This window comes from Ambystoma mexicanum, chromosome 4p (assembly GCF_040938575.1).
Source record: "Ambystoma mexicanum isolate Mex_15411 chromosome 4p, UKY_AmexF1_1, whole genome shotgun sequence".
Taxonomy (NCBI): Eukaryota; Metazoa; Chordata; class Amphibia; order Caudata; family Ambystomatidae; genus Ambystoma; species Ambystoma mexicanum.
The window spans coordinates 1,200,584,062-1,200,607,673 of NC_090927.1; the positions used below are offsets into that span (position 1 = coordinate 1,200,584,062).

The 23,612-nt window shown below is 46.7% G+C and overlaps 1 protein-coding gene across 1 annotated transcript in view; it reads right to left on the bottom strand.

The window, feature by feature from the left end:
• LOC138453728 (two pore calcium channel protein 1-like) overlaps positions 1–23,612 on the bottom strand; it is a 1,160,417-nt gene that overhangs the window by 846,556 nt on the left and 290,249 nt on the right. Inside the window, exon 5 of the mRNA XM_069606850.1 lies at positions 12,782–12,898. Coding sequence (XP_069462951.1) covers positions 12,782–12,898 — 117 coding nt within the window. The remainder of the gene's footprint in view (positions 1–12,781; positions 12,899–23,612) is intronic.

The window sequence follows — 23,612 nt, forward strand, 5'->3', positions numbered from 1 at the left end:
AAGGGCGTACGCGGACCCGGGGGCATGTTGTCAGGGTCCTGCCCCCCCTCCCCCACTTCAACCGGCGATCGGCGGGAGGCCCTGAGGCGGGCCCCAAGGCCCAAGTCAAAAGGTCAAGCACACGCACCAGCCCGCAAGGGACACAAGGGCAAGCCAGAGCCAGAAAAGAGGCTGCGCATTGCCACACGGCACCACCGTCACAGCGAACATGTCGGGCCCAGCAAGCCCCGTAGCCTCCTCTTCGGATGGATCTGGAGCCCGAACGATGGCAATCAACAGGCACCAACTTCAGGTACCGCCGCCCACAACTTACCACTTCCGGGCCCCTTTGATGTGAGAGACACATCTAACCTAGGCCCCAGATGGGTCATATGGCTCAGGGATTTCAAATTCTACACGGGGGCAATAGGTCTGATAGACAACGCGATGCTAAAAAACACCCTCTTCATGACAGTAGGCCCCGCTGTCAGGGACATCGCAGGCGAACTGATGAACGTAGACACGGTCACCTATGAAGAACTACATGGGAAGCTATCAGAATACTTCACGCCCCATACAAACATTGACTATGAGCGCCACGTCTTTCACACTACGCGACAGGAGAAAGGAGAGTCCCTCGACAATTTCGTGATGCGCCTACGCATCAAGCTAAAGTACTGTGAGTTCCATAAGTACTCCAATGACGAGGCGCTAAGATCTCAAGTCATAGCAGGCTGCATCTCACAGCCATTCAGGAAACAGCTTCTCCAGAAACAAAGGTCCCTGGAGGAAATCCTTGCACTGGCCAGGATGGAAGCAGCAGTTGAGTCGCAACTCGACAGTCTAGGCAAAGTCACCATTCAACACCCGCCACCGACTGCTGAGACCATCAATAAGCTGTACACTGCGCCCTCACCAAGTGGGAAAGGAACGGACGCCACGTGCTACAGATGCGGATTCGAGTATCCGCACGCGGGTGACTGCCCTGCAGTTGGACAAAAGTGTGCTGCATGTGGCGGTATGGACTACTACAGAGCTGTATGCAAAAACCCACCGGGATAGGGACCCAGCAGAACGAGACAACAAGAGAGAAGGAGAAGCTCGCGACATAGCCCACCAACAGGCAGAGGAGATGAAGACCAGCCGGGACCCAGGAGAGAAGAAAAACCACGAAGGAGCGCCTACACCGGAGACGACAGAAGGCCTTCGGAGGGATCGAGGCGATCGCAAAGAAGACGGTTCGTCCAGTACATTGAGATGAGATCCCCATCAGGCAGTGAATCCCAGTCATCAGAGGATGATCAACGGAAAAAGGGGTATGTGTGGGCTCTCAACAACGCCACAGCCACCCAGCACAGTCCAACGCTCCAGCTTCAAGTCAACAACACACCGTTAGAATTCCTCATAGACACGGGGGCAACTGTTAATATAATAAGCGAACAGGCGTTTAACTCACTCCCCAGCCCCCCAAAGATCCGAAAGGCGTCAGTGGACATATACCCCTACGGCGCCACGACCCCGCTGCCATGCAAAGGAACAATATCAGCATGGTGCGTGCATAAATCGCACGCCGCAAAAATCACGCTACACATCCTGAAGACGGAAGCCAACAGCGGGTGCATTCTCAGTTTCAAGACTGCCGTCGAGATGGGTTTGGTGCACATCCTGTATCAGTTAATGGCCCATAAATACTTTGCCAGACCGGATGCCATCGAGCAAACATTCCCCAACCTATTCAAAGGCCTAGGAAAACTAAAGCACCGCAAGGTACAGTTGCACATAAACCCGAAGATACCACCCGTCGCCCAGCACTACAGGGGCATTCCAATAAATATACAACACCAGGTCGAAGAGGAGCTGGACAAACTAATCAAACTCAACGTTATCGAACCGGTCTCAGGACCCACTCCATGGGTGTCCCCCATCGTTCCCGTCCCCAAGAAGTCACCGGACGGATCCATACGCCTGTGTGTCGACATGAGGAGGGCCAATGTGGCCATAGAAAGGGAAAGACACCAGGCGCCCAGAATCACGGACATGATACATCTGCTCCACGGGGCCCAGGTCTTCTCGAAACTGGACCTCACCAAAGGCTATCATCAGATCGAGCCCGGATCCAGGTACATCACGACATTCGTTACACACCTGGGTTTATTTCAATACAAAAGACTTAGCTTTGGGATATCCTCTGCAGCAGAAATTTTCCAAGAGGAAATACACAGAGTCATCAGGCACGTGCCCAACTGCCTAAATTACTCCGACGACGTCCTCGTATTTGGAAAGACCCAAGAAGAGCACGACACTGCTCTCCACAGAGTGTGCGCTGCACTGCAAGAGGCAGGACTAACGCTCAACAAAGCCAAATGCGAGTTCGGTAAAGGCTCCCTACGATTTTTCGGCCACATATTCTCCGACAAAGGGATGCGACCAGACCCGGAGAAAGTGGCGGCACTCAACTCAGCCGCACCCGCAACGAACACGACGGAACTTCGTTCCTTCTTAGGACTGGCCAGTTACTGCTCCAGATACCTAAAGGACTACGCAACCATCAGTAACCCGCTGCGCCTCTTAACGCGCAAGGATCAACCCTACACTTGGTCCACGGACTGTCAGAAGGCATTCGAGGCGATACGGGATGCCATTTCCAAGGCAGAGGACATGGCGTACTATGACGCCAAAAGGCACACCGAGGTGATAGTGGACGCCAGCCCCGTGGGTCTGGGCGCCATACTAACGCAAGTTGACCCGCTGGAACCGGCAAACATATACGTGGTCGCATACGCCAGCAGGAGCTTAACCCCGACAGAACAAGCCTACTCCCAAGCGGAAAAGGAGAGCCTAGCGGTGGTGTGGGCATGCGAATATTTTCATCTGTTTGTGTATGGCAAGGAGTTCACCATCATCACCGACCACCAGGCACTGATCACACTATATGGAGACCCCAAATCACGGATGCCGCCCAGAATAGCCAGATGGGGCCTACGACTGCAGGACTACAAATTCGTCATTAAGCACCGGCCTGGAAAAGAAGACAATCTAGCAGATTATCTATCACGCCACCCGACCGGCCCGGCCACACCACACCCATCCATCGCTGACGAATATCTCAATTACGTAGTGCATCACCTACAACCACTACCAGTCGGTTGGTCAGACATCATTGCACACTCGGAACAAGATCCGGCTCTACGCATCGTGCGACATTGCATACAAGAGGACAGAAGGGCGCACATGCGTCAACAGGCACAGCGCGAGTCGGAAGAGGTCCGAGCAGACGTCAAACTGATAGACCAGGTACGGGACGAACTCTCCATCGTCGACAATCACGTAATACTCAAAGGGTGCAAAGTGCTCCTCCCAAAATCGCTACGCACCAGAACGATCCAAGTAGCACACGAAAGTCACCGGGGAGTGGTGGCCACCAAGAGACTACTGAGGGAAAAAGTGTGGTTCCCCAAACTGGACTCGATGGTTGAGGAAATCATAGGGCAATGCACGACGTGGGCACAGGTAGCACCGCCTCCGCACCTAAACCCACTCCACATGTCGCCACTACCGAGAAATGTATGGGAAGAACTGGCGGTGGACTTCTTTGGACCCCTAAGAAATGGCACATACGTGCTAGTGCTAATAGATGAACACTCCCGATTCCCGGACACACAGATCGTGGACAGCACAGCAGCAACCAGCGTTATTCCGGCACTAGACCGCATGCTGTCCACATATGGAATACCCAGGATCATAAAATCTGATAATGGAGCGCCATTCATGAGCACAGACTTCGAAAACTTCGCGAAGTATATGGGCTTCCATCATCGGAAGATAACTCCACGATGGCCTCAGGCCAATGGAATGGTTGAGAGGTTCATGGCCAACATCAAGAGAACCCTGCAAATAGCGACCATCCTCCACAAACCTTTTGAACAAGCACTGTATCAGTTTCTCAGGGACTATCGCCACACTCCCCACAGCACCACGGGCGTCTGCCCCGCTGACCTGATGTTCCGCAGGCCAGTACAGACACGACTGCCAGAAGACACCCGCGCAGCCGAAGCCACGCCTCTGGAACAAGAGGCCAGAAACAAGGATGACACCGCCAAAGCCAAAATGAAGGACACGGCGGATCACAAAAGAAAGGCACAGGAGTCGAACGTGGAACTGGGAGACCAAGTGTGGCTGCGGCAACCGAAACAGCGCAAGAAGGATGCCACGTTTGCACCGGAACCGCTGACGGTCACGCAAAAGAAAGGTACGATGATTACGGCCCAGAGGACTGACCAGTCCTCCGTCACAAGAAACGTATCGTATTTCAAACCCAAGAGTTGCTACAGGGAGGATACCTTGTATCAAGAAGCTGACAGTGAAGATGACATTGCCCTTGACGGGTATTACGTGGAGGAGAGCAGGTCCTCAGAAGGTGAGGACAGGTCATCACCCCAGGGCCTGGATGAGCACACCCCGGGCAGCAGAGGTCGCCCTCAGAGAAGTCGCTTCAAGCCCCACAGACTCATAGAAGAAATGGAGTAAGGTAAAAAGAGACATGTGGTTGCTTAAAAAGGGGGGAGATGTCGGATTGTTAGTCAGGGCTACGCAGCCCGCCCACATCGTTGTGTGGGCAGACCGCCGTTGCGGTCTTAGTTCCCGGCAAGGGAAGTGACGTTGGGCTAGGGAGGGGGCGGGACAGGAAACGGGCAGACTAAGTTTAAAGGCGAATAAAGGAAGACGCATTGTTCCCCGGCTCCCGTGTGACTCATTATGCGGTTCGGGGACCTGCGTAAAACCCCACAGAGAGACAAGATGACGCGACAACTCCCTTCCCAGGCCGGGCTTCTGTGCTCAGTGCAAACGGGCGGCGAGCATTGTCGGCCTGTGGGAACAGCTGTCACAACACTGCCTCTTCCAGCCTGTGCTCAACAGCTGTAGGAGCCAGCCATGATGTATAGACTCTCCCACAAGCAGTGGCACTGCAGAAAGACTGCTCACGTCACGGCTGCTGAGTAAAGGGGCTATGCAGCTGTGCTGTTGTTGTAGAGCAGGAGATGAGCCCGGTACAGTTAGCGGAGCAGCACATACAGGGTGCTCCCTGTGCAAAATTGCAACCAAATCTGTGGCACTTCAACACAGACCAAATTTGAAGAAGCACAGCAGTAGCACACAAAAGTAAATAAAAAGCAGAGCAGTGACACTCACAAGTTTTAAAAAATGGCTGCCCGGGGTAAGCACCCACAGACTGGAGAACCACTGACATCACTCACTGCAGAGCCAATCAGGTGCTCCTTACTAAAAAAAAAAACACTATACCAATCCCCTAAAAGTCACTAGATGTACATTTTCAGAGCCATTTTAAACCAAAATGTAACTATTAGACTACCGTGTTTATTTTTAATAAGAAATACTGTGAAATGTGTAACATAATATGAAATCTGCAGTAAATATATTTTAAAGCATCAATCAAGTCAAACATCTTATTAATAACATTAAAACATGGCGGCTGCCATTTTGGAAGGAAAACTGGCAGACAAATTCATCACACAGTACAAATTCAGCCAAAGAGTGTGGTTGGAGGAAAAATGGGTTGAATGGGAGGAAATTCCTATAGATTTCACTTAGCAATGGGCGTCAAATGGGTGGGACACAGCTAAACTACATAAATCCATCCTCATATGTCTTCTGCATTGAAAAGCATTACAAACCTATATTCAAAGCCCCTATTTCAAGCTTTTATGTTAAAGCTCTTATTTTAATTAAAATAGTTTCGGCTTTATAGGTAGCGCTTTCAGCACCAACTAATAGCCAAAACTAAAAAGGAAAGGTTGCAAGATGGGCAGTTAGGAAAGCAGTAAAATGGAAGGTGCAGTGGGAGTGACATGGGAGGAGAACAAGGGGAATGACCCACAGGATTGGCATGTCGGTGAGGTGAGAAAGGATGCAAGGCTGAAAGGGGTAACTTTTAGGATGTTGACGTCATCCCAGGAAGGCCCTGCCACTTCTGTTCGGCCGCCAAGCCCTCTGGCGTGGATGCGCACATGTTACCTCCCTGCCCAGAGTCTCCCAGGGTGCTGCTACACAGGGCCGGTTCACTCGGCCAGGGTACTCTGTCCCACAGCGGCACCTCTGCCGTCATCGTGACAGGTAAGGAGGGAAAGGTAGAGGGGCGTGCCTGCACTCACTCTGGTACAGGGGGTTGAGGGGTGAAGTGTTGTGCTCCCTCCCTTGACAGGGCCATGTCACAACTAATACATACGGATGGTACAGGGGGATTGGTTTACAGTGGTTCAGGGTGGCTGTAAGATATAGGTCTTTGGGGATGTAGTTGTTGTGGTCTGAGGTTGGACATAAAGGGACATTCTGGTGCTTAGTTATTTTCCTCTCTTCTGGGAAATACAAGACTTCTCTGCCTCTCGTGCCGAGGTAGGGATGTATTCCTTTTTCTAGTGCATAAGGGTTCACCCACTTTCCTCAATTAGAGGGTCCTTCCTGGTATTCACTTCTCTCTTCTTTGATTAAGGAGCTCCCCCTAGTGCTTGCACATTTTTCCAGAAATCCAGAGGCTCTTTCCACTCTATTATGTCCCCCCCCCCCTCTTCTGGCAATTAAGGGGCTCCTTACCTCTTTCTGCTGCTGTTTTCTGGAGATCAATGTTGTCTCTCCCTCTCTCTGAAGCTCATCCCTGCTTCTGGACAACAAAGGGTTCTCCTCCAACTCTTGTGCTCATACCCTTTTCTGGGTATTAAAGGAACACCCTTCTCTTCTGGAGATTGACTAGCTCTGCTCATCACCCCCACTGACTTGTGACCTAGGGTCTTTCTTCTCTCCGCTACCCATGTACTCTTCGAAGGGTCAAGGGGCACTCCCAATCTTTCACACTCACACCCTCTTCGCCCCTCTTTCAGCAGTTCACTCCTCTCTTCTGAACATAAAGGGGGAATCCCCCTCTCTGATGCTCACCTCCTCTTATGAGGCTCATAGGGCTCTCCCGCCCCTCTGCTACCCCCACTTTAGTGGGGACAAAGGAGTTTATCCTCCTCACTTCTGCTTACTCACCTCTTCTGTGGATCAAGGGGTGTTCCGCCCCTATGGAGCTCACCCAATTGTCTGGGTTTCAAAAGGCTCTTCTCTCTGATGCTCACCATCCCTCATGAGAATTAAAGGGGTCCGATGTCTGCTGTTCACTTCTCTCTACTGGGGTGCAAGGGGCTTTCTCCTTCTCTGCTGCTAACTCCCTGTACAGAGATTCACAGGGCATCGGAAGTAGGCCAAGGAGCCCTACTTTCCCAGTTGCATGACGGCCAAGAACACACGGTCCTATGCACCAGTAAAAAGAAATGTGCTCGACTGCAAAGGTATGCAACTGTGGAACTAAAGGTCATAGCTATCAAATGGGCCGTGGCCATCCTGCGTCAATACCAAACAGGCTGAAGGTTCTGTCTTATTAGTGACCATTCTCCTCTAACTTGGATGTTTCTCAGTAAAGATATCAACACCCGGGTAATAAGGCGGTTCCTAGATGTACAACTCTTCTGCTTCACAGTTGAGCACCAAAAGAGAGAAAGTAATAGGAAAACATGGACTTTCTGAGTCGCTGCCCATTGGGTCGACTAGGGATGAGCCCAGAGCCAACGGAATGGATATTTTATGAATCAAGGGAATTCGCTCATTCTCACCAAGGGGGAGAATCGCTATTTGGGACTAGGGAGGTGAGTCTGCAATGCGTAATACCCCGCAGGGGACAGGGCAATCTAAATCCTACTGGGGGTGACTCCCTTTTCGAGGACAAGGAATCCCCAGATATAGTTTTTATTCCACTTTCCCCAGAAACAGACTCCCATTTATTTGTTAACTATATGGGGATTGAGGAAATCAATTGTGCGCAAAACCCTTTGGTAGTGGCTATTTTGGCTTATGACCCTTTGATATTCCCAATGTTACAGGAACCACAAAATCAACAGGCTGTCCAATCTCGGTCGAGCATGAACCATAAAGAGGTTGGACAAGCAGCACATGAGAGAAAAAGACTCACCTTGTGACAGTTGCACAGGAAGGAAGTTGTGCATAGTTAGAGGCAGGTGAAAGAAGTCTAGTGAGCCAGCCGCAGGTGAGTGCAGTCTTCAAGGGCCAGTCGCAAGTATAGATGACCTCTGGGAAGATGCAGATGGCTGCTGACACGGAAGAACAAAGAAGACTGCGGAACATTGCTCTCTCCGACGCAGGAAAAATCCGGCCATAGGAGAGGAGATGCCCGACCATGCCAGGCATGGGCAAATGGCTCCCACTGTACATCAGATGAGGAGCTGCTCAGAAAAGCTGGCCTGATGAACCGACCCACAAACCCAAGCGAGAGTCCAGATATGGGTGCTGTGACAGCCAAGCAGACTGCCCCACCCAAGGGATGCTGCTACAGCAAAAAAGGTACACAGTTGTCCTAGGGAACAGGGAAGAGGGCAAGGAGACCCAGCCATAGCCCACAGTGGGCTGAGAGACAGAAAGCAGAGATCCCTAAATGGGATGAGAGATACAATACCCAAGGGGGGTCTGGAACGAACAGTAGCCCAAAGCAAGCTGAGATACCGCAATGCAATACTCCAAGGCAGGCTGAAAGGAGCAGAAACCCAAGACGGGATGAGAGATCAGAAACCTCTAGATGGGGTGAAAGATACAGTACACCCAGGGCGGTTGAGAAAATAATATCTCAAGAAGGGAAGCAGCGTTCATTAAGAGGGGGAGAAGGAGAGAATACCCTAAGCCAGGGCAACAGTAGCAATACCCCAAGAAAGTAACAGAGACACTTTGAACTGTATTAATAGTGTAAGGAACTTATGGTGGCAACAGTAAAGACAAGACACAAGTGATCACAGTTCAAGGGTGTTTATTAAACTGCAAAGGTAGGTTGGAAAAATGCCTAATCTTAACCTATATCTAAGATGGGAGAAAACTTCAACCATCAAATAATAATATAGCAGTCCTAGTGGTGTTGTGTCAAATAAAACTAAGAAAACCTATTGCCAATCCTTACGGTAAATACAAAAAGAAGTGTGGGATAATGTTCTTTAAGAAAGAAGGTAGTGTTCACAAACGATAAGTCAGGATGCGGTACTTGAGATCTCCCTTCCCCATGTTTTCAGCACGGACAAAGGTGGACTTTGGAGCACAGTACACGATCGAGCTTTCCCAGCACAAGCTAACAGTTCTGTTTTCAGCAATCAGGGCATTCGGTGGTTAAGTCTCTTTTCTATCAAAAAGATTCTTGCTGCCGTGGGCCCGATGTATTCAAATAAACGGAGTTCCTTTTCACATATGGCTCGGGTGATGTCTTGCACCTATGGATCCACCTCTTCTGGGCGCAAATCCCTTCGAAAGTTCTTTAATGATACTCGGACCTCCGATAATTATCTTCCCTTGTTTTCAAGGGCCCGCAGTTCAGATCATAAACAAAAGTTCAAAGTTCTTTCTTGTTTACACGTCATCTTTGGGTGATGGCTGTTCACCCCTTGGATCTCCCTTATTCAGGCTTGGACCTCATTGGCGTTCATAAATCTCAGGGGGATGACTGTTCACCCCTTGGATTCCCCTCATTCGGGCTCAGATCCCTCTCTACTGTGCGCCTCCCTCGTTCGGGTTCATTATAGCGTTTAATACAATCTTCTTTGTGACTTTCACGAATCTGAATGTCTTTTTAAACAGTCCACTGTGGACATCCCTCAATCGGGTTCACTCTTGTCAACACACTGTATTTCGGGACTTTAGACTTTGCCCCCTTTTACCGGCATCCCTCATTCGGGTTCACTCTAGCCAATCTTGTGTATTGTGCCTTTTCCATTCAATTCTTAGGATGCAGGATTCACTTCCCTTAGCTTCACAATCATCTGTTGGTCAAAGACTTTCGATTGTACAGAGGATTTTACAAGACCCCTGCATGACAACTTTGACCCCCTTCTTGCCTTTCCCAAGGCCTTCTGGTTATGGTAGTTTCAACAATCGGGTAATCGCCCAGAGTTTCCTGACAGAGCACCCACGTGGTACTGGACTCTACTGTTGCTGGTTTTTCTGCTTTTATCATGTTGTTTAACCTTTCACCGTTCAATCAGCTGCTTGCTACTTTTCGTTCAACACAGTTCAGTTTCTTTGGTCGCTTATCGACTCTCCCTCAACTCACCAGCTGTGATGAACCGCTTGGCTTTCTTCCTTTTTGGAGTCAAGATTGGTCCACGCAGACAAGCATCTCTTCCCGGCTTGGTCATCAGCAGAGGAAGGTCTTGTGTACCGTTGACATCTGCTGCAAAACACTTTGGCTATTGGTCACGGCCTTACAATTCCTTCTGCAGTGGTTTCACTGACCTTTGTCAGAAGGGGCAAGGTCGCTTCTTTCCTTGTCACCCTCTTGGTATGCACCGTCTTTCTCCTCCATCTTGAACTGCTGTGCTGTGTTAGCTTCCTGGACATGCGGTGTGCCTTGCTTATAGTGTGTTCCGTGCTCCACCTTTTATCCCGGTGGGCAAGGGAAAGGGCTGTCAGGTGTGTGTGATTCAGGTCAATTGCCTGACTCTGCCTGACCCTCGTGTCGGAACAGGTCAGGTGAATGGCTTTAGTGTTTATCTGTTGTCTTTCGGGTCAGGAAAAAGTGTTCAGGTAGGAAAAGGTGGGGGTGACATAAGGAATGTTATCCTTCGTCCTAGGGGTTTTGGTAAACTCAGGAGGGTGAGACTGGTAAGGTTCGTAAAGCAAAGGTAAATTACCAGAGTTTTTAATGTGATCTGAACAGGGGGGATTGTGGGAATGGTAGTGTGTTGTCTGAGCAGATGGCGACTTCAGGAAATAATAATCAAAGGGACAGGAAGGAGAGTGACTGGGAATATTCAGGTAGATAACCACCGGGAAACAAGGATTCTGGGAGTTGTGGTTCTCGAGTGGAAAAAGGTTTGGGTTTGAAGGGAATTTGAATAAGGGAGGTTCTTTAGGCAGAAGGGAAGTCTAGTTGGTATAACCTATCAAAGTCTCAAGGACCTCATCTTCCTCATTCCTTTCTTCAGTGCAATTCTGCGCCTCACATGGAGTATTCCCCTGAGCATAACCCCAGGTTCCCTTACCCAGGTGATATTTCCCCACTCGTATTCCCTTAGGGTTGGGATAAGAGAGGGCCAGATCTTCCCTGGCCAACTGAATACGAGATTCCCAGGATATACTTGGGAGAATACCCTCTGATTTCTCACACCAGGCAGAGGGGCTGGGAGAAACTAGAGGGACTTCCTTGGGTGTGGTTCAGAAACCAGCCATCTGCTTTCAGGGTTGAGAGAGAAATACCTTGAGAGACCTTTTCTGGTTGAGTTCATGTTACACCTTTATTAGTGATAGGTACAAGACTTAGGTTAGCTTAGGTTTGGAGATAGGACTGAGTTCAGATGTAAGACATCCTGACAAGCAACCTCTCTTTTATCTTTACAAATAGGGAAGAGAACATCTTTCAAGTATAGACTGAGCGTAAGCCTTATTTCAGTTTACTAGAACACAGACTTGCAATATGAACTATTGTCAGTCTCCTAAATTTGATTTGCCACAGGCCCATCTCAACCTTGCGTAAGCAGCCAATCTCGGTATAGCCAGAGCCAGTGCCACCCCAGGGGTGGCGTTGGGAAGTTTAGAGGGACCCTAGACCTTACCTCCCCAGAGGGATTGAATATGTTCAGAGATATTGGCACCACTGTCCCAGCTTCAATATCCATCTGCCTCTGTTCTAGCCAGGTCTATTTTTCTTCTTTTTCAGGAAACATGGGAACCTTTGTACACCTAACCACTGTGAAACATGATGGGGATCCCTGTACCAAGGAAACAGGACAGTCTCAGGATTCTGGAACCACCACTCCAGGACGAGGAAGAGGTGTTAAGGAGAGGGGAGAGTCCAATTGGAAGGTGGAAGTAGTGGGAGAGACCACCAAGACCAGTTGGGGAGGAGGAGGAAGAGAGAGAGATAGAGCGAGAAAAGCAAGGGTTGAGGTTGTTAGAAGAAGAGGACACCAGCAGTTGAGGAGAATCTGTCAATTAGCACAACCAGACTAACCCTTAGTATGTCCCTAAGGGAGTTTGATAAGACAACAGCCTTTTGACCCCTAAGGGAGAGGCATATACCCATTCAGTAGGGGCACCCTGTCAGTAGTCAACCAATATTGTTGTGGCATAGGGAGTCTGGACTAGGTAGGTGGGAGACCACTTAAAGTTTGAGGGAAGGTGCAGGGACCGCCTCCTAGGTTTGGTCGGAACCCCAACTGAGTTGCATATATCTATTTTTCTAATAAAAAGCCTTTTCTATCAGAGCTATGCCTGATAATTTAAATATTTCTTAAGTGTGTGTCATTCAGTGTGAATCAACAGAATACAAAATGGCACAGAATGACAACAAACATACGTGATGGAGAAATGAAAATAGTGTTATAAAACATTTTTCAACCTTGCTCAAAGGAGTGGAAACTCAAACCAGACCAGGCACTGCAGATTTATCATGAATCTACTATTGTATTCAGAATGTCTCCCGGGAAGGAGATGCAACCTCCAGCAGAGGTTAACTGAAGCTAATTAGCAACAATTTCTGTTGCAACAAGATGTGCATTTTGGAAATCAGACTTCATGCAGACCAGGAAAAGAACAAATAGGACTAAAAGTCTGCCCAAATGGAAAATAAGTCAAAGACCAAATGTCATAAAAATGACTGCAGAAGAGACCTGTTTACTACATTTGGGGCCAGGGATTTGTATGGATCACTGACAAGTTAAACTACGAAATCATACATTTAATTGAATGCAAATATTCTTACCTGCCGACTCTCAGCAAAATTGATTAGGTATATTGGTCTCAGCACTCTTGACCATCTAATACTCTCCACAGCAGCAACTCTAAGAGCTCCATAGATGATCAGATCAATTAAATTCAGCTATAAAAAGGCAGATAAATAAATAAGACTTTAATCAATGATATTCAATTATTAAGTAAACTGCAGGTATACAAGATTCACAAAACTAGACTGCACACCCACAGTTAATGCAATTTCCAAATGTGTCCTGAAATTAATGGTTTAGTGAATTAAAGAAATGTGATGGGCATTCGCCCAAGTGACAGGATAAAAAGAAATAAAGAGCGCTGCTTTCCCCAAGACCAATCCCTCCTTTTCTGTGATTGGTATAAGGCACTTTGTTTTCTTTCACCCTTTCTCAATTTCACTCTCTCCCTCTCTATGCCCCTCCCTTTCCTACTGCATTCCCCGTGCACCGCATCCTGGGAAGACAAAAAACTGAAAAACAACAGGGCACAGAACAGGGTCTGAGATTCAGCAGGAGTGAAGAGAAGGCCCTTAAATCAGAATTTGCCCCAAATAACTGTACACACCAATTATGCATTCCACATTGGGTGGGGCGACAGAGCTTAGGGGCATCACAACAGTGAACATGACATTAATACTCCACATACTAAACTGTCTCAGATGCAGGATGCATTTCAAGATATTAAATATAGCAAATGTTCTGTACAGCCAGAGAAAGAATCCAGCATTACAAAGAAATTAGGGCATTCAGATCTGCTATGTTACCCTGCACAGTTATCTGCTACATAAGAAGCAAGGAAAGGATAACAGGGAGGTGAGAATGGATGGGTCATTGTGAACTCGGAGCTAGAAGATTTTAGCCTTTGAAGAGTTGCGCATTAGGCACCAAAGTGTCATCCACTGACATATGACAGACACAGGAGAATTGTTCAGGGGTGAAGGGTGAGAAGGAAATGATTTCTGTAATGTTGGCAAATATAAGGTAGAAGATGCCAAAGGAAGAAATTGGTTTCTAGAGAGACATTGCAGTCTGTGTGCCCCCTGACAGTGGTACTTCTGACTCTGAACACTTCTCCTGTCAGCAGTGGTCGAAGTGGGCAGGAGCGGTGCCTCCCTCTCTGCCTTCACAGGTTCAGACACAACAGCTATCGCCCTGCTCAATTCTCCTCTAGATCCCCAATACCACCTTAGAGTGTACAGGGGTTTAATGGACCACACCACAGATAAGGTAAAGGTCAGGTAATCTAATACCTCCAAGGAAGGTCAGACACAAGAGACTGGGCCAGGTTGTCTAGTGATCCGCAGAGTGCAAAACAAGCTCCTGACCACACTGGAGCTGCCTTACCCCCTTGCCCATTACCGGCCACCTAAACATGAAACCTAAAAGAAGACCACTGGCCATAGCTAACTGGTGGGAAGTCGTGACTTAATTACCTGCTACAGCAAAAAGGGTTTAAATCAATCACAAGGTATGAGGACCCAGACAATAGCTTTACAGACCACTTAAAACTAGCATCAGATTTACTGACAATATGCAAATCAGGTTTGGTCCTAAACCCTAGAGACCCAAGCGACTCCTCACTGATGATGCCCAACAAGGCCGAAACAGTGTACGAGCGTGATACAAATAAAATATATCATGTGACCTAGCAGTTCGGTCTGGACTGCCCCTTTTGGGGTGGGACCAAGCCTGATTTCCATATGGTCTTTCCCCTTCTGTAATGGCTTGGCAGGTGAAGAATGATGGTCTGGAGGGTTGCTCAAAGCAATGCCAGTGGTTAAGATTAATTCTAATCCTTCCAGCCATCACCTCTTCGTTTTTGCACCTGCATAGAAGATCTAATGGGGGCAGAAGGGAGAAGACCCTCAGGCTTCTCACGCAACCAAAATTTTCCACGTGCTTAAAATAGTTTTGTCCATCTCCCTAGCCATGACGATAAATTGAGTCAATATAGTGTGCGCAAATGAATCCTCAATAAAATTGGGGGTCTGTATGATTATGCAGTATAGACTATCCCCATTAAACCCTCCTTGCAGAGCCTGAAATCCAACCCCTCTTCATCTCAGTGCAATCCCTCTTCCTCAAGGCCAACAGTTATATTCTCCCCTTCCTGCAAAATACCCTCCAGCCACTGGCTATATCTGCTGTGCGTCTTGTGTAGCCACTCCCTCTCTACTTGTCAATAGGGCTCTTTACACCGACATTTTCGACAGCTTTTTCTGAGCTAACTTTGCTCTTCTAACGTTCTTTCCTCAGGTTTCTTACTGGCTTTCTCTTGCAATAACCGACAATGGTGAACTAAAGTCAATTGAATCTCTGACCATAGTTTTGCTTCCTTTCCCAGTAGTTTTTTCAACTGCCACTGCACTGGGCTCTGTTAGCCCCTGACACAATATATGATAGAAAATAGCTATAGTTTTCTTCCCATGGCTCTCAAGAATTAAGGAGCCATCACTCTTCAATCTCGTGAATAAAAGCAACGGGGTCTTCGGCATCACGCATCTTGCGTGTCATGATCTCCCCAATAGCGGCAGTGAGCAAGCTTTTTATTTCGCCCATTACTAACGTAATTTCCGATTTCATCCTCTCTAGCTCATCAATCCATTTTCCCGCTCCAGATGTTAAATTTGGTAACTTACATCTCAAATGATCTTTGCCCATTTGTGGCCATGGTATGTAGTGCGGTTGCCCCCCCCCCACCCCCACGCCCTTTTCTAGCAATGGAAATTGTGTTAATTCTACATTATATTCAGGTTCAGTTATGCCCTTTGTTTTTGTGAACGCACCAGTCATGCTCACTTTCTTTCGTCCTGGCAACATCCTCAACCTATTTGCATCAGGGTTTATCTCTTGTAAGCTCTGCGATTGTCCTTTTGAACGCTTGGAGTATTGTATAGGCTCAGGTTTTTTCCCCTTCTAATTCTTCCAAATTCGACCACTCTTTTCTTTTTCTCTGGGCTTATGCCCGTGGATGAGCCTTGCGTGGGTGCCTTTTCTTCCACATTTTCACTTTCATGCCTCTCCTCATCTAAACACATTGTCCCGCAATTGTCATCACTTTCTTCATCTTCTCTGTCCTCAAAAACTATTAGTTTTAGAGGGGTTGACCCATACATTGCGGTCAGTGCCTTTTCCAACAAACTTGGTTCTCCTCTCTTTGGAGATGCTACCACACTCCTTTTCACCTTACGGATAGCCCCGCTCTCCCTAATGCTTCTGTTCAGATTACCAATCCTTCTCTGTATTGCTGCTCCCTCATCTTTGTCTGGGAGAGTATGATTTTTCATTATCCCTTCCATTTCTCTAAATAGTCTTTTGAGACTCCATTCTCCTTCTTGCTCCTGCTCCTTACCTACCTCCTTCCCCTGAAGTATGTGCTCTTTAACAAGCTTTTGAACTTCCTTTCGCCGTCTCTCTGGCCTCTGCTCTATCAGTCTCTCTCTTTCTTCTATTTGCATTGCTCTCTTCTCCTCTGCTTCTTTTTTCTTTCCCTCTCCTCTTTTTGCTTTCTTGTATTTTCCCTGTCTTCTCTCTCTTTCTCCTTTTCTCTTTCTTCTAGTTCCCTTCTCATTTGTTTCTTCTTTTATTTGTTTGCTCTATACTTTCGCTCCTTTTCTTCCACTTCCACCATTATGTTATTCCATTCTCTTTCTTCCTCCTTCAACTTCCTTCTCTGTCGTGCCTCTACTTCCTCTTTTTCCTGTCTCCTTTAGACTTCCCCCTCTCTGTCTTTAGGATAGTCTATATTCCTTCCATCCAGTAATAGCTGTCCTCCCACACACTCATTCGGAGTCACCACTGTCTCTTCCTTTTCGGCCTGCCTGTTTTTCTGTTTTTGCATCCCTTCTTTGTTAGCTTTGCCTGTAGTTCACAGTGCTTGCTATACTCATTGTGCATGGACACTGTGTTTTGATTATTTAACTTGGCTCCATTAGTAGCATCTTCATTACTGTAAACTGGTGGTGCATATGTGGCTTTAGTGTAGCCTGCCACTGCTTTTAATTCTTTCAATGGATAGAATCCCTGTCCTTTGTCTAGCAGATAGATGTTCTGGGGAGGTGGAAGAGGAACCGAGGGTGCTGTGCCCTTCCCTTGGAGTGGATCTTCCACCTTTTCCACTGACATTTTCCATAATTCTAAAATAGCCAATCTCTTCTGCAGTTTTTTTTCCTTCATACACAGCATGCAAATATGTGGTCATGTGTTCCAGCACTGATTTCGAAAAAGTGCCCTCTTGGGGCCAGTGTAAAAACATTTTGCCTGCTGTGCCCCAAACTCAATGTGCGTGATACTTCTAGATTTTGTCTTTCTATCTCGGCAGGGATTTACACAGGTGCAGAAGGGGAGTGTCTCCACCCATGATAGGCACGTCACGCTTTCGACTGTCGATATTTACCGGACCTAAGAAACCCTTGCAATCAGACTATCCCTTCACTCCTTCACAATCTCTTATCAACAATATTTTCTTCAGTTTCCAACACTTCCTACACCTGTTCACAAGCATCTCAGCTTCAACAACAACAGTTTGCGTGCACACCACAATTGGTGTAGATGCTCTGGATGCCGCCCCTTGACTCCAAACCAAAGCTCTATGTGCTCTATGATGTTAACAAAGCCTTGTTTTCACAACTTTAAACAACTTCTCACCCTTCCGCTGGTGCCAGCAATCTCTACACATATAGATGCACCCTAAGATTAACACAACACATCAAAAACCCCTATGGCCATCTTCCTGTCTTACTCTGACAAGGTTATCCTCTGATCTCAAAACTGCCCCAACGAGCCGTGGCGCCCTCCTTCGTGACCTTGTTGCAGGTTATCTCTTACTTCTTAATAACTTATTACCCTGTCTCTGGGTTCAGGGCACCACCTTCTATAATGCTGGCTAGAGGTTTCCTCTCCTAAATAAAAACTCCTCATCACTCTTCCCCAATTTTATGCAAACAAATCCCTCCCACCTTTGTTCGTCAATTTCGATGCTCTTATTCTGACATCCATGGATCGGCAAAGGCATCTTTGCTTCACAACTGTTTTGGTTATGTGGTCTATTCATTTTCAATTTTAGTCATGTCTTGGTTGACTGTTACATAATTTTACACTCTTAAGGAGGCAAATCATTTTTACTCTTACAATTAAATGTGCACCCTAATTACAAAAACCGTGTGTGGAACACTCCAACCTCAAAACCCTAACTGGGGCACTGAGTATGCAATGTCTAGTTCAGGGTACAAATGATCAAGTTTCAAGCTACTAGCCAGCCATAAAAAGTCACACGCCACCTCCATTCTACACATACAGACGAAACACCATCTCTTGCTCGCCAAGAGTCAATTATCAATCGCCAAAGGCGAGTGATAAATTGCGCACCCTTGCCTAGTTTATACATCCATTCACCCTTAATTTGGAGTCAATGTGGTAATTGGTACTATAAATGGTCAGTGGCAGCATGGCCCCCATGCTCCGCTGCGTGATTGAGCAACCAGAGGGTTCATAGCCTCTTTAAAATCTTCAAGACTACACTTACAACATTCATAAGAAGACTCTACACCCAAGCAATGTTACAAAACAATGAAATGGTTGCTTTTGCAAATTAAGTAAAAACCCGTCAAAACATGTACCTGAAGTGGTCATCCAGATAGGTATTTACATTTTCTATGTAGTGCTTTTTGCAGGATTCCTCCAACTTCCAAGCACTGTGATTAATATAACCTCAGTCAATTGTCAGTTTACTGACCTCTCAAGGATGTAAGGCTAACTCGGGCCAGCCAACATTTGACCACGAGATAAGGTATATATTTTATCATTGAACACTTACCTCTCTTCACTATTGTATTACAACACTGGCATACCATTAAAGTAAAGACAATTCTGCAACCAAACCACAAAACACACGATACAAGTCATTTTTCCTTTACTGTTTAAATGGGCAGGTTTTTGTCTTAAAAATGTTAATATCAAATTAAAATATATACAGAAGAAAAGAGATCAAATTAGCAGAACTTTGTAGATAAATAATGAAAAGCGTATTGAGTAACCTACCCTCCTAGCAACATCTCCTTCTGCAACATGCGTTTGGAAGTGGACCAACTGTAGAGTGGGTTGAATTGGTAAACAAATCATTTGTTTTTCTAAGGTTGAATTCCTTTCAATTAAAGACTAAATTCCAGTTACACTGACATTTTCTGATTCCAGAAGCAGAATGAGCCTATGTATTTGAACGAGTCACTATCAATGCTATATTAGTTCTGTCTGTGAGGACCGTTCCTTTTCTATGCGGGTGGTGCTTCCACTGGTGCTATGATATTCCTATTTTATGTAATGGGAGCTTGGATCACTTGGGGCATGTCCTTCGTTTTTTTTTTATTTTTTTTTTTAATTTGCACAGATATATCAACATTTCTTACAGTTCAACTTCTTACACAGCATTATTGTTCCATGGTAAACATCCAATAATATACTTGCACATATTAATCTGTCCCAACAGAATCATTCCCTTCCACATTTTTGTCAGAGCAATATTGTCAGAACCTGCCCCATATATCCCTGGGGCGACTCCTGATGGTCAACAGTGCGGTGTACATTTCTTCCCTATCGTTAGCCCATATCATGTCTCTCTCCCAATCCTCCTTTGTGGGTGGTTCCACACTTTTCCACTTCATCAGGATCGCTCGTTTTGCAAGTACTAGGCTGAGGTTAAGGAATTTTACGCCACCCTGGACTCATTCTCCCCACCTCCCCCAGTAGGCACTTTGAGGGCCCCCATTCCAAATGTTGATCGGCCATAGTATCGAATGCCTCACATACACCAGCCCAGTACGCCGACAGATGGGTGCATGCACATAAGATGTGGAATATGTCGGCGTTTTCACTACTGCATCTAGGGCATTTACCATTCGTCAAGGGGAATATCTTTGGGGCATGCCCTTCGTGATAGGAATTTGGACTGCTGAGGCCTTTGCTATTCCCATTCTATGCAAGTGAGGCCCTTCATTTACCTGTTTAGTGTGCGGCTTGTGATGAGTCATCACTAAACCCCATCCTAAAGCCTCCTCCATGTGGCCAGGGGAAGGCAGCCGCCGTCATTGGCGTCAGGAAACTCATGAAGCAGTCAATGAGAAGATTTGTCGGGAGACTAGACGACCGTAGGTCATAGAGACAAAGTTAACAATATAAAACTCTTGCGAGCTCCGCATAGGCGACCACTAGGTTGGCGGAAAATAAACAATCTGAGGGACCTCGACGCATGAGGGATTTTGGGTACACTACATGTCACGTTAGGGATAGTGTTACAGTCACGCCCATGTCGACGTCCCCTTTCGTTCTTCGAAAGAAAGATGCAATGCTACACGATTTCCATTAGATGTCAGACTATATATATTTTATGGTGATTGTACAAGTGTGCCTAGGACGAACTGGTAGCGCAGTTTACTTTTATAGTATGTCTACTTCTTTTTAATGAACCATATAGCATTTGGCTCATTACTGTGTCCAGTGCCGAAAACAGCTGTGCCACTAAGTCTTTTGTTCTGTCCTTTGCCCATTTTGTCCTTTTGCCTTCCCCCAGGTCAGGCAGACCCGGGCTTTCCTTATTTAGGCATGCATCCTCCCGCGAAAACCGCAACTTTCACGGGCTCCTGCATGTCACGTGTGACAACATTTCTGGTATGCCTGAATGACTGGGACCACTGTGGACTGTGATTGGTCCATGCCTGGCGTGCATGCAAGAGAGCAGATCTTTCATTGGTTATTGGTTATCCTAGATTTGGGCGCAAAACAAATCTTGGATGAGAGAAGAGGCTCTGTATCCATTCCAGGTCGATCAACTGAAGTTCTCTCAGAACTACAGAAGGAGCCAAGTATCCTGAAATGCTGAAGCAGACCTGTGGAACCACCAGAGACATGCTGGAAGGTTTGCCTCCCTGAGCCCGCTGTTGCCCTGTTCGACCCCTGCCTTTGTATCGATCACAGAAGGCCTGCTTCAACCCTTTGGAGTAGTGGGAACCACTAGTCTCAGCAACCTCCAGATTACCCTCCAAAAGAGCCCCATCGGAAGTGTTCCTCAGCCATCCAGCAAACTGACCTCCTCGAACCCGGAATATCGCATAGGAGTGCTGCCGTCCAAGTTGACACTTGAGACTCAGGGAATCGCTAGCTTGTGGTCCTGGGGCCCGTCCAGCCAAATGCCATAGTCCTAGCTCCACTGGGTCACGATTTAAGAGAGTGCGCCTCATTGCAAGTATTTGCGGTCACTGCGTCGCCCTGCTGTGGTGACGGTCATTGTAGGAGCCTTGCCTGCCTGCCCCCCTGTGCCGTGAGACATGCTGCACTGAAATGTCCTCTTTTCTTCATGGTGATCTGAGAAAAGGCAGCTACCCCAACATGGACGATCATCCCATCCCGCAGCTGCTGAGAGCCGGAATGGCATGCAACTGCAAGGGTTGAAGCTACAAGCAGCCTGGCCTGGACTGGGAAAGTTTGGCCTGGACTCCGTCTAGGGCCGGTGAGTACTCACATCACTTACTGGTGTCCCCCTGGCACAGCCATTGTTCTTTACGCACGTGAATCCCTAAAAAAATACTCACCTTAGCTGGGCTAGCCTGCGCTCCATAGCTATTCCCGAAACATGAAAGTCGCTCTGCCTGCAAGGGTAGACCCTCCTCAAATAGTGGTACACTGTTCTTCATCATCTCAAGCCCCTTCCTGAACTTCTACAGCTATCTGAAGAGGACCCGCTTTCTGTCAGTACGCACAACCGTGAGTTTTTAATGCACTACTGTACTTTTGAGCACAAGGCTCCCCACTTCGTAGGGCTGGACTGTTTAAGTTTGGGATCCATTCTGATGACCTGCTTAATGCTATATTTGTGTTAACCTACCCTTATGTTGCAGGTTGTGGCTGTGTTTTCCCCTTTACCATATTAGGCGAAACGTAACTGTATATATGTTAAATAGTGAAAGGTGTGTGTGGTAACTGTTTTATATTACTGTGGTTTATTTGTGTTTAAATATTAAGGCCTATAATAAATGTATATGTATTTTTAATATACACTAGTCTAAGCGTATTCTGTGGAGTTTTACTGTGTTGCGCTCATTGTGGGCTTCTGATCACTCTCACCCCTCCTGATACTTAGTCTTGACCACCTGCCAAGCTACCGTGATTGGTCAGGCTGGTCCAGAAGGTTCCCCTATTTAACTAAACTGGCGTGGCCTCCTAAACTTCTGCCCAGCAGGTCAGAGTTTAGAAATTCATCTTAACATTGGGGCTAAACATTTCACATGAGTATGCAGGAGACTGAACCAACTAAAGGCCGCTCAATGGGTGGGGGATTCTACCCATCCACCTCCCATGAATTTTTTTAAAATAATGGATTAAATTATGCATTTAACAGCACGCCTTTGGTGAAAAATTGGGTAAAAAGTCACACAGTTTACAGTCTGTGTTATAAGGTAAGACATTAAAAAACAATTAGATTCAAAGTCACCAATAATGCACAGGAGCAGTAGGGCTCGATAGGATTGCCTCCAATCCCCCATTTTGGTTGGTAATAAAAGTCTCTGCCAATCAACATGCCACATGTGTGTCCGTCTCTTACTCCTAGACCCTCATAGTGGGCATTTACAGATTTTGGGCAGGCCCTAACTGGTCTACGACCCTGCCCCCATCCAAGAAGGTAGGTCTCTTACGAACTGACATTAAAAGTTTTATATAATCCAAGTTCACCCTTTGTGCATTCTTAACAAAATAAGAAAAGCACAGCAGCCACATAAGGTACATACAAGGCTGCTTTATGCAGCTAACTCCCAATATAGCCCAGCCTGAATAGTTCATCTTCCTGAATGGTCCAATCTCCTACAACACTGTAGCCATCCTCATAAGGTTTCCAGCCTTGCAAGGCAGCCCTGTGCAAGGCTGTGTTCTCAGAGAAGACATTAGCATATTAAGAAGCAAACCCCAATATTGAGGATGTTAATTCCATCCAGCTCGTTTCTAGAACATGGTTGTTCAGGGCCAATGAGTAAGAATAAAAAAAAAAGCAAATGGCAACTATACCCTCTCTTGGAAATTCCCAAGTTCAAAAGATGTGTTCACCGTCAGAGTTAGGACGAGGCGCATCGTTAAAAATGGCGAGGATAGGAGAGGTCTCACACATTAGTTGAATGCTGTAGACGTATGGTGTTTCAAAGTATTTCTAAGGATAAATATGATGAATATGATTTATTTAACGAACCTACCCCCAAAGAAATGAAATACTAATTAGTGTTTGTTTTAAAGTACATTGTTTGTGTCTTTGATGAATGTATATTTGTAGGTGAATTATGTAGCGCAACTTAACAAGAAAGAAAAGGAGTGATGTACAATTAAGGTAATGTGATGAATCTGATGATGTCATCACTTCTTTCCCTGGGGTAACCTTTCCCTCAGTGGGCAGGGGACAGCAACCGCTACCGGATACTGAACCTGGGGCAGCTATATCAGGGAGGATCACCTGGGGTTATGCAGCCCTCAGGGGATGACCCAACATCATTATGACAAGTCACATACCCCCTGCCCTTTTAGGGATGTTACCTCCATTCCTCAAGCCTTAATGGCATATTGTGACACTCTGCCTCAAACATGTACCAGATCTACTTTAAGTAATTCCTAAAATGACAAAGAACAATATATCAACCACTGAGATGAGAAGAGGCAGAGAGCAGTAATGATCACTCCCAAAAGGTTCCCATACCAGTTTCCTCTACATCACATAAGGAACGACGCCATAACAGACTAGAAAGTGGGATAGAACAATGAAGAGTCCACACAGAGGTCTGGTCTTTGGAAACTATT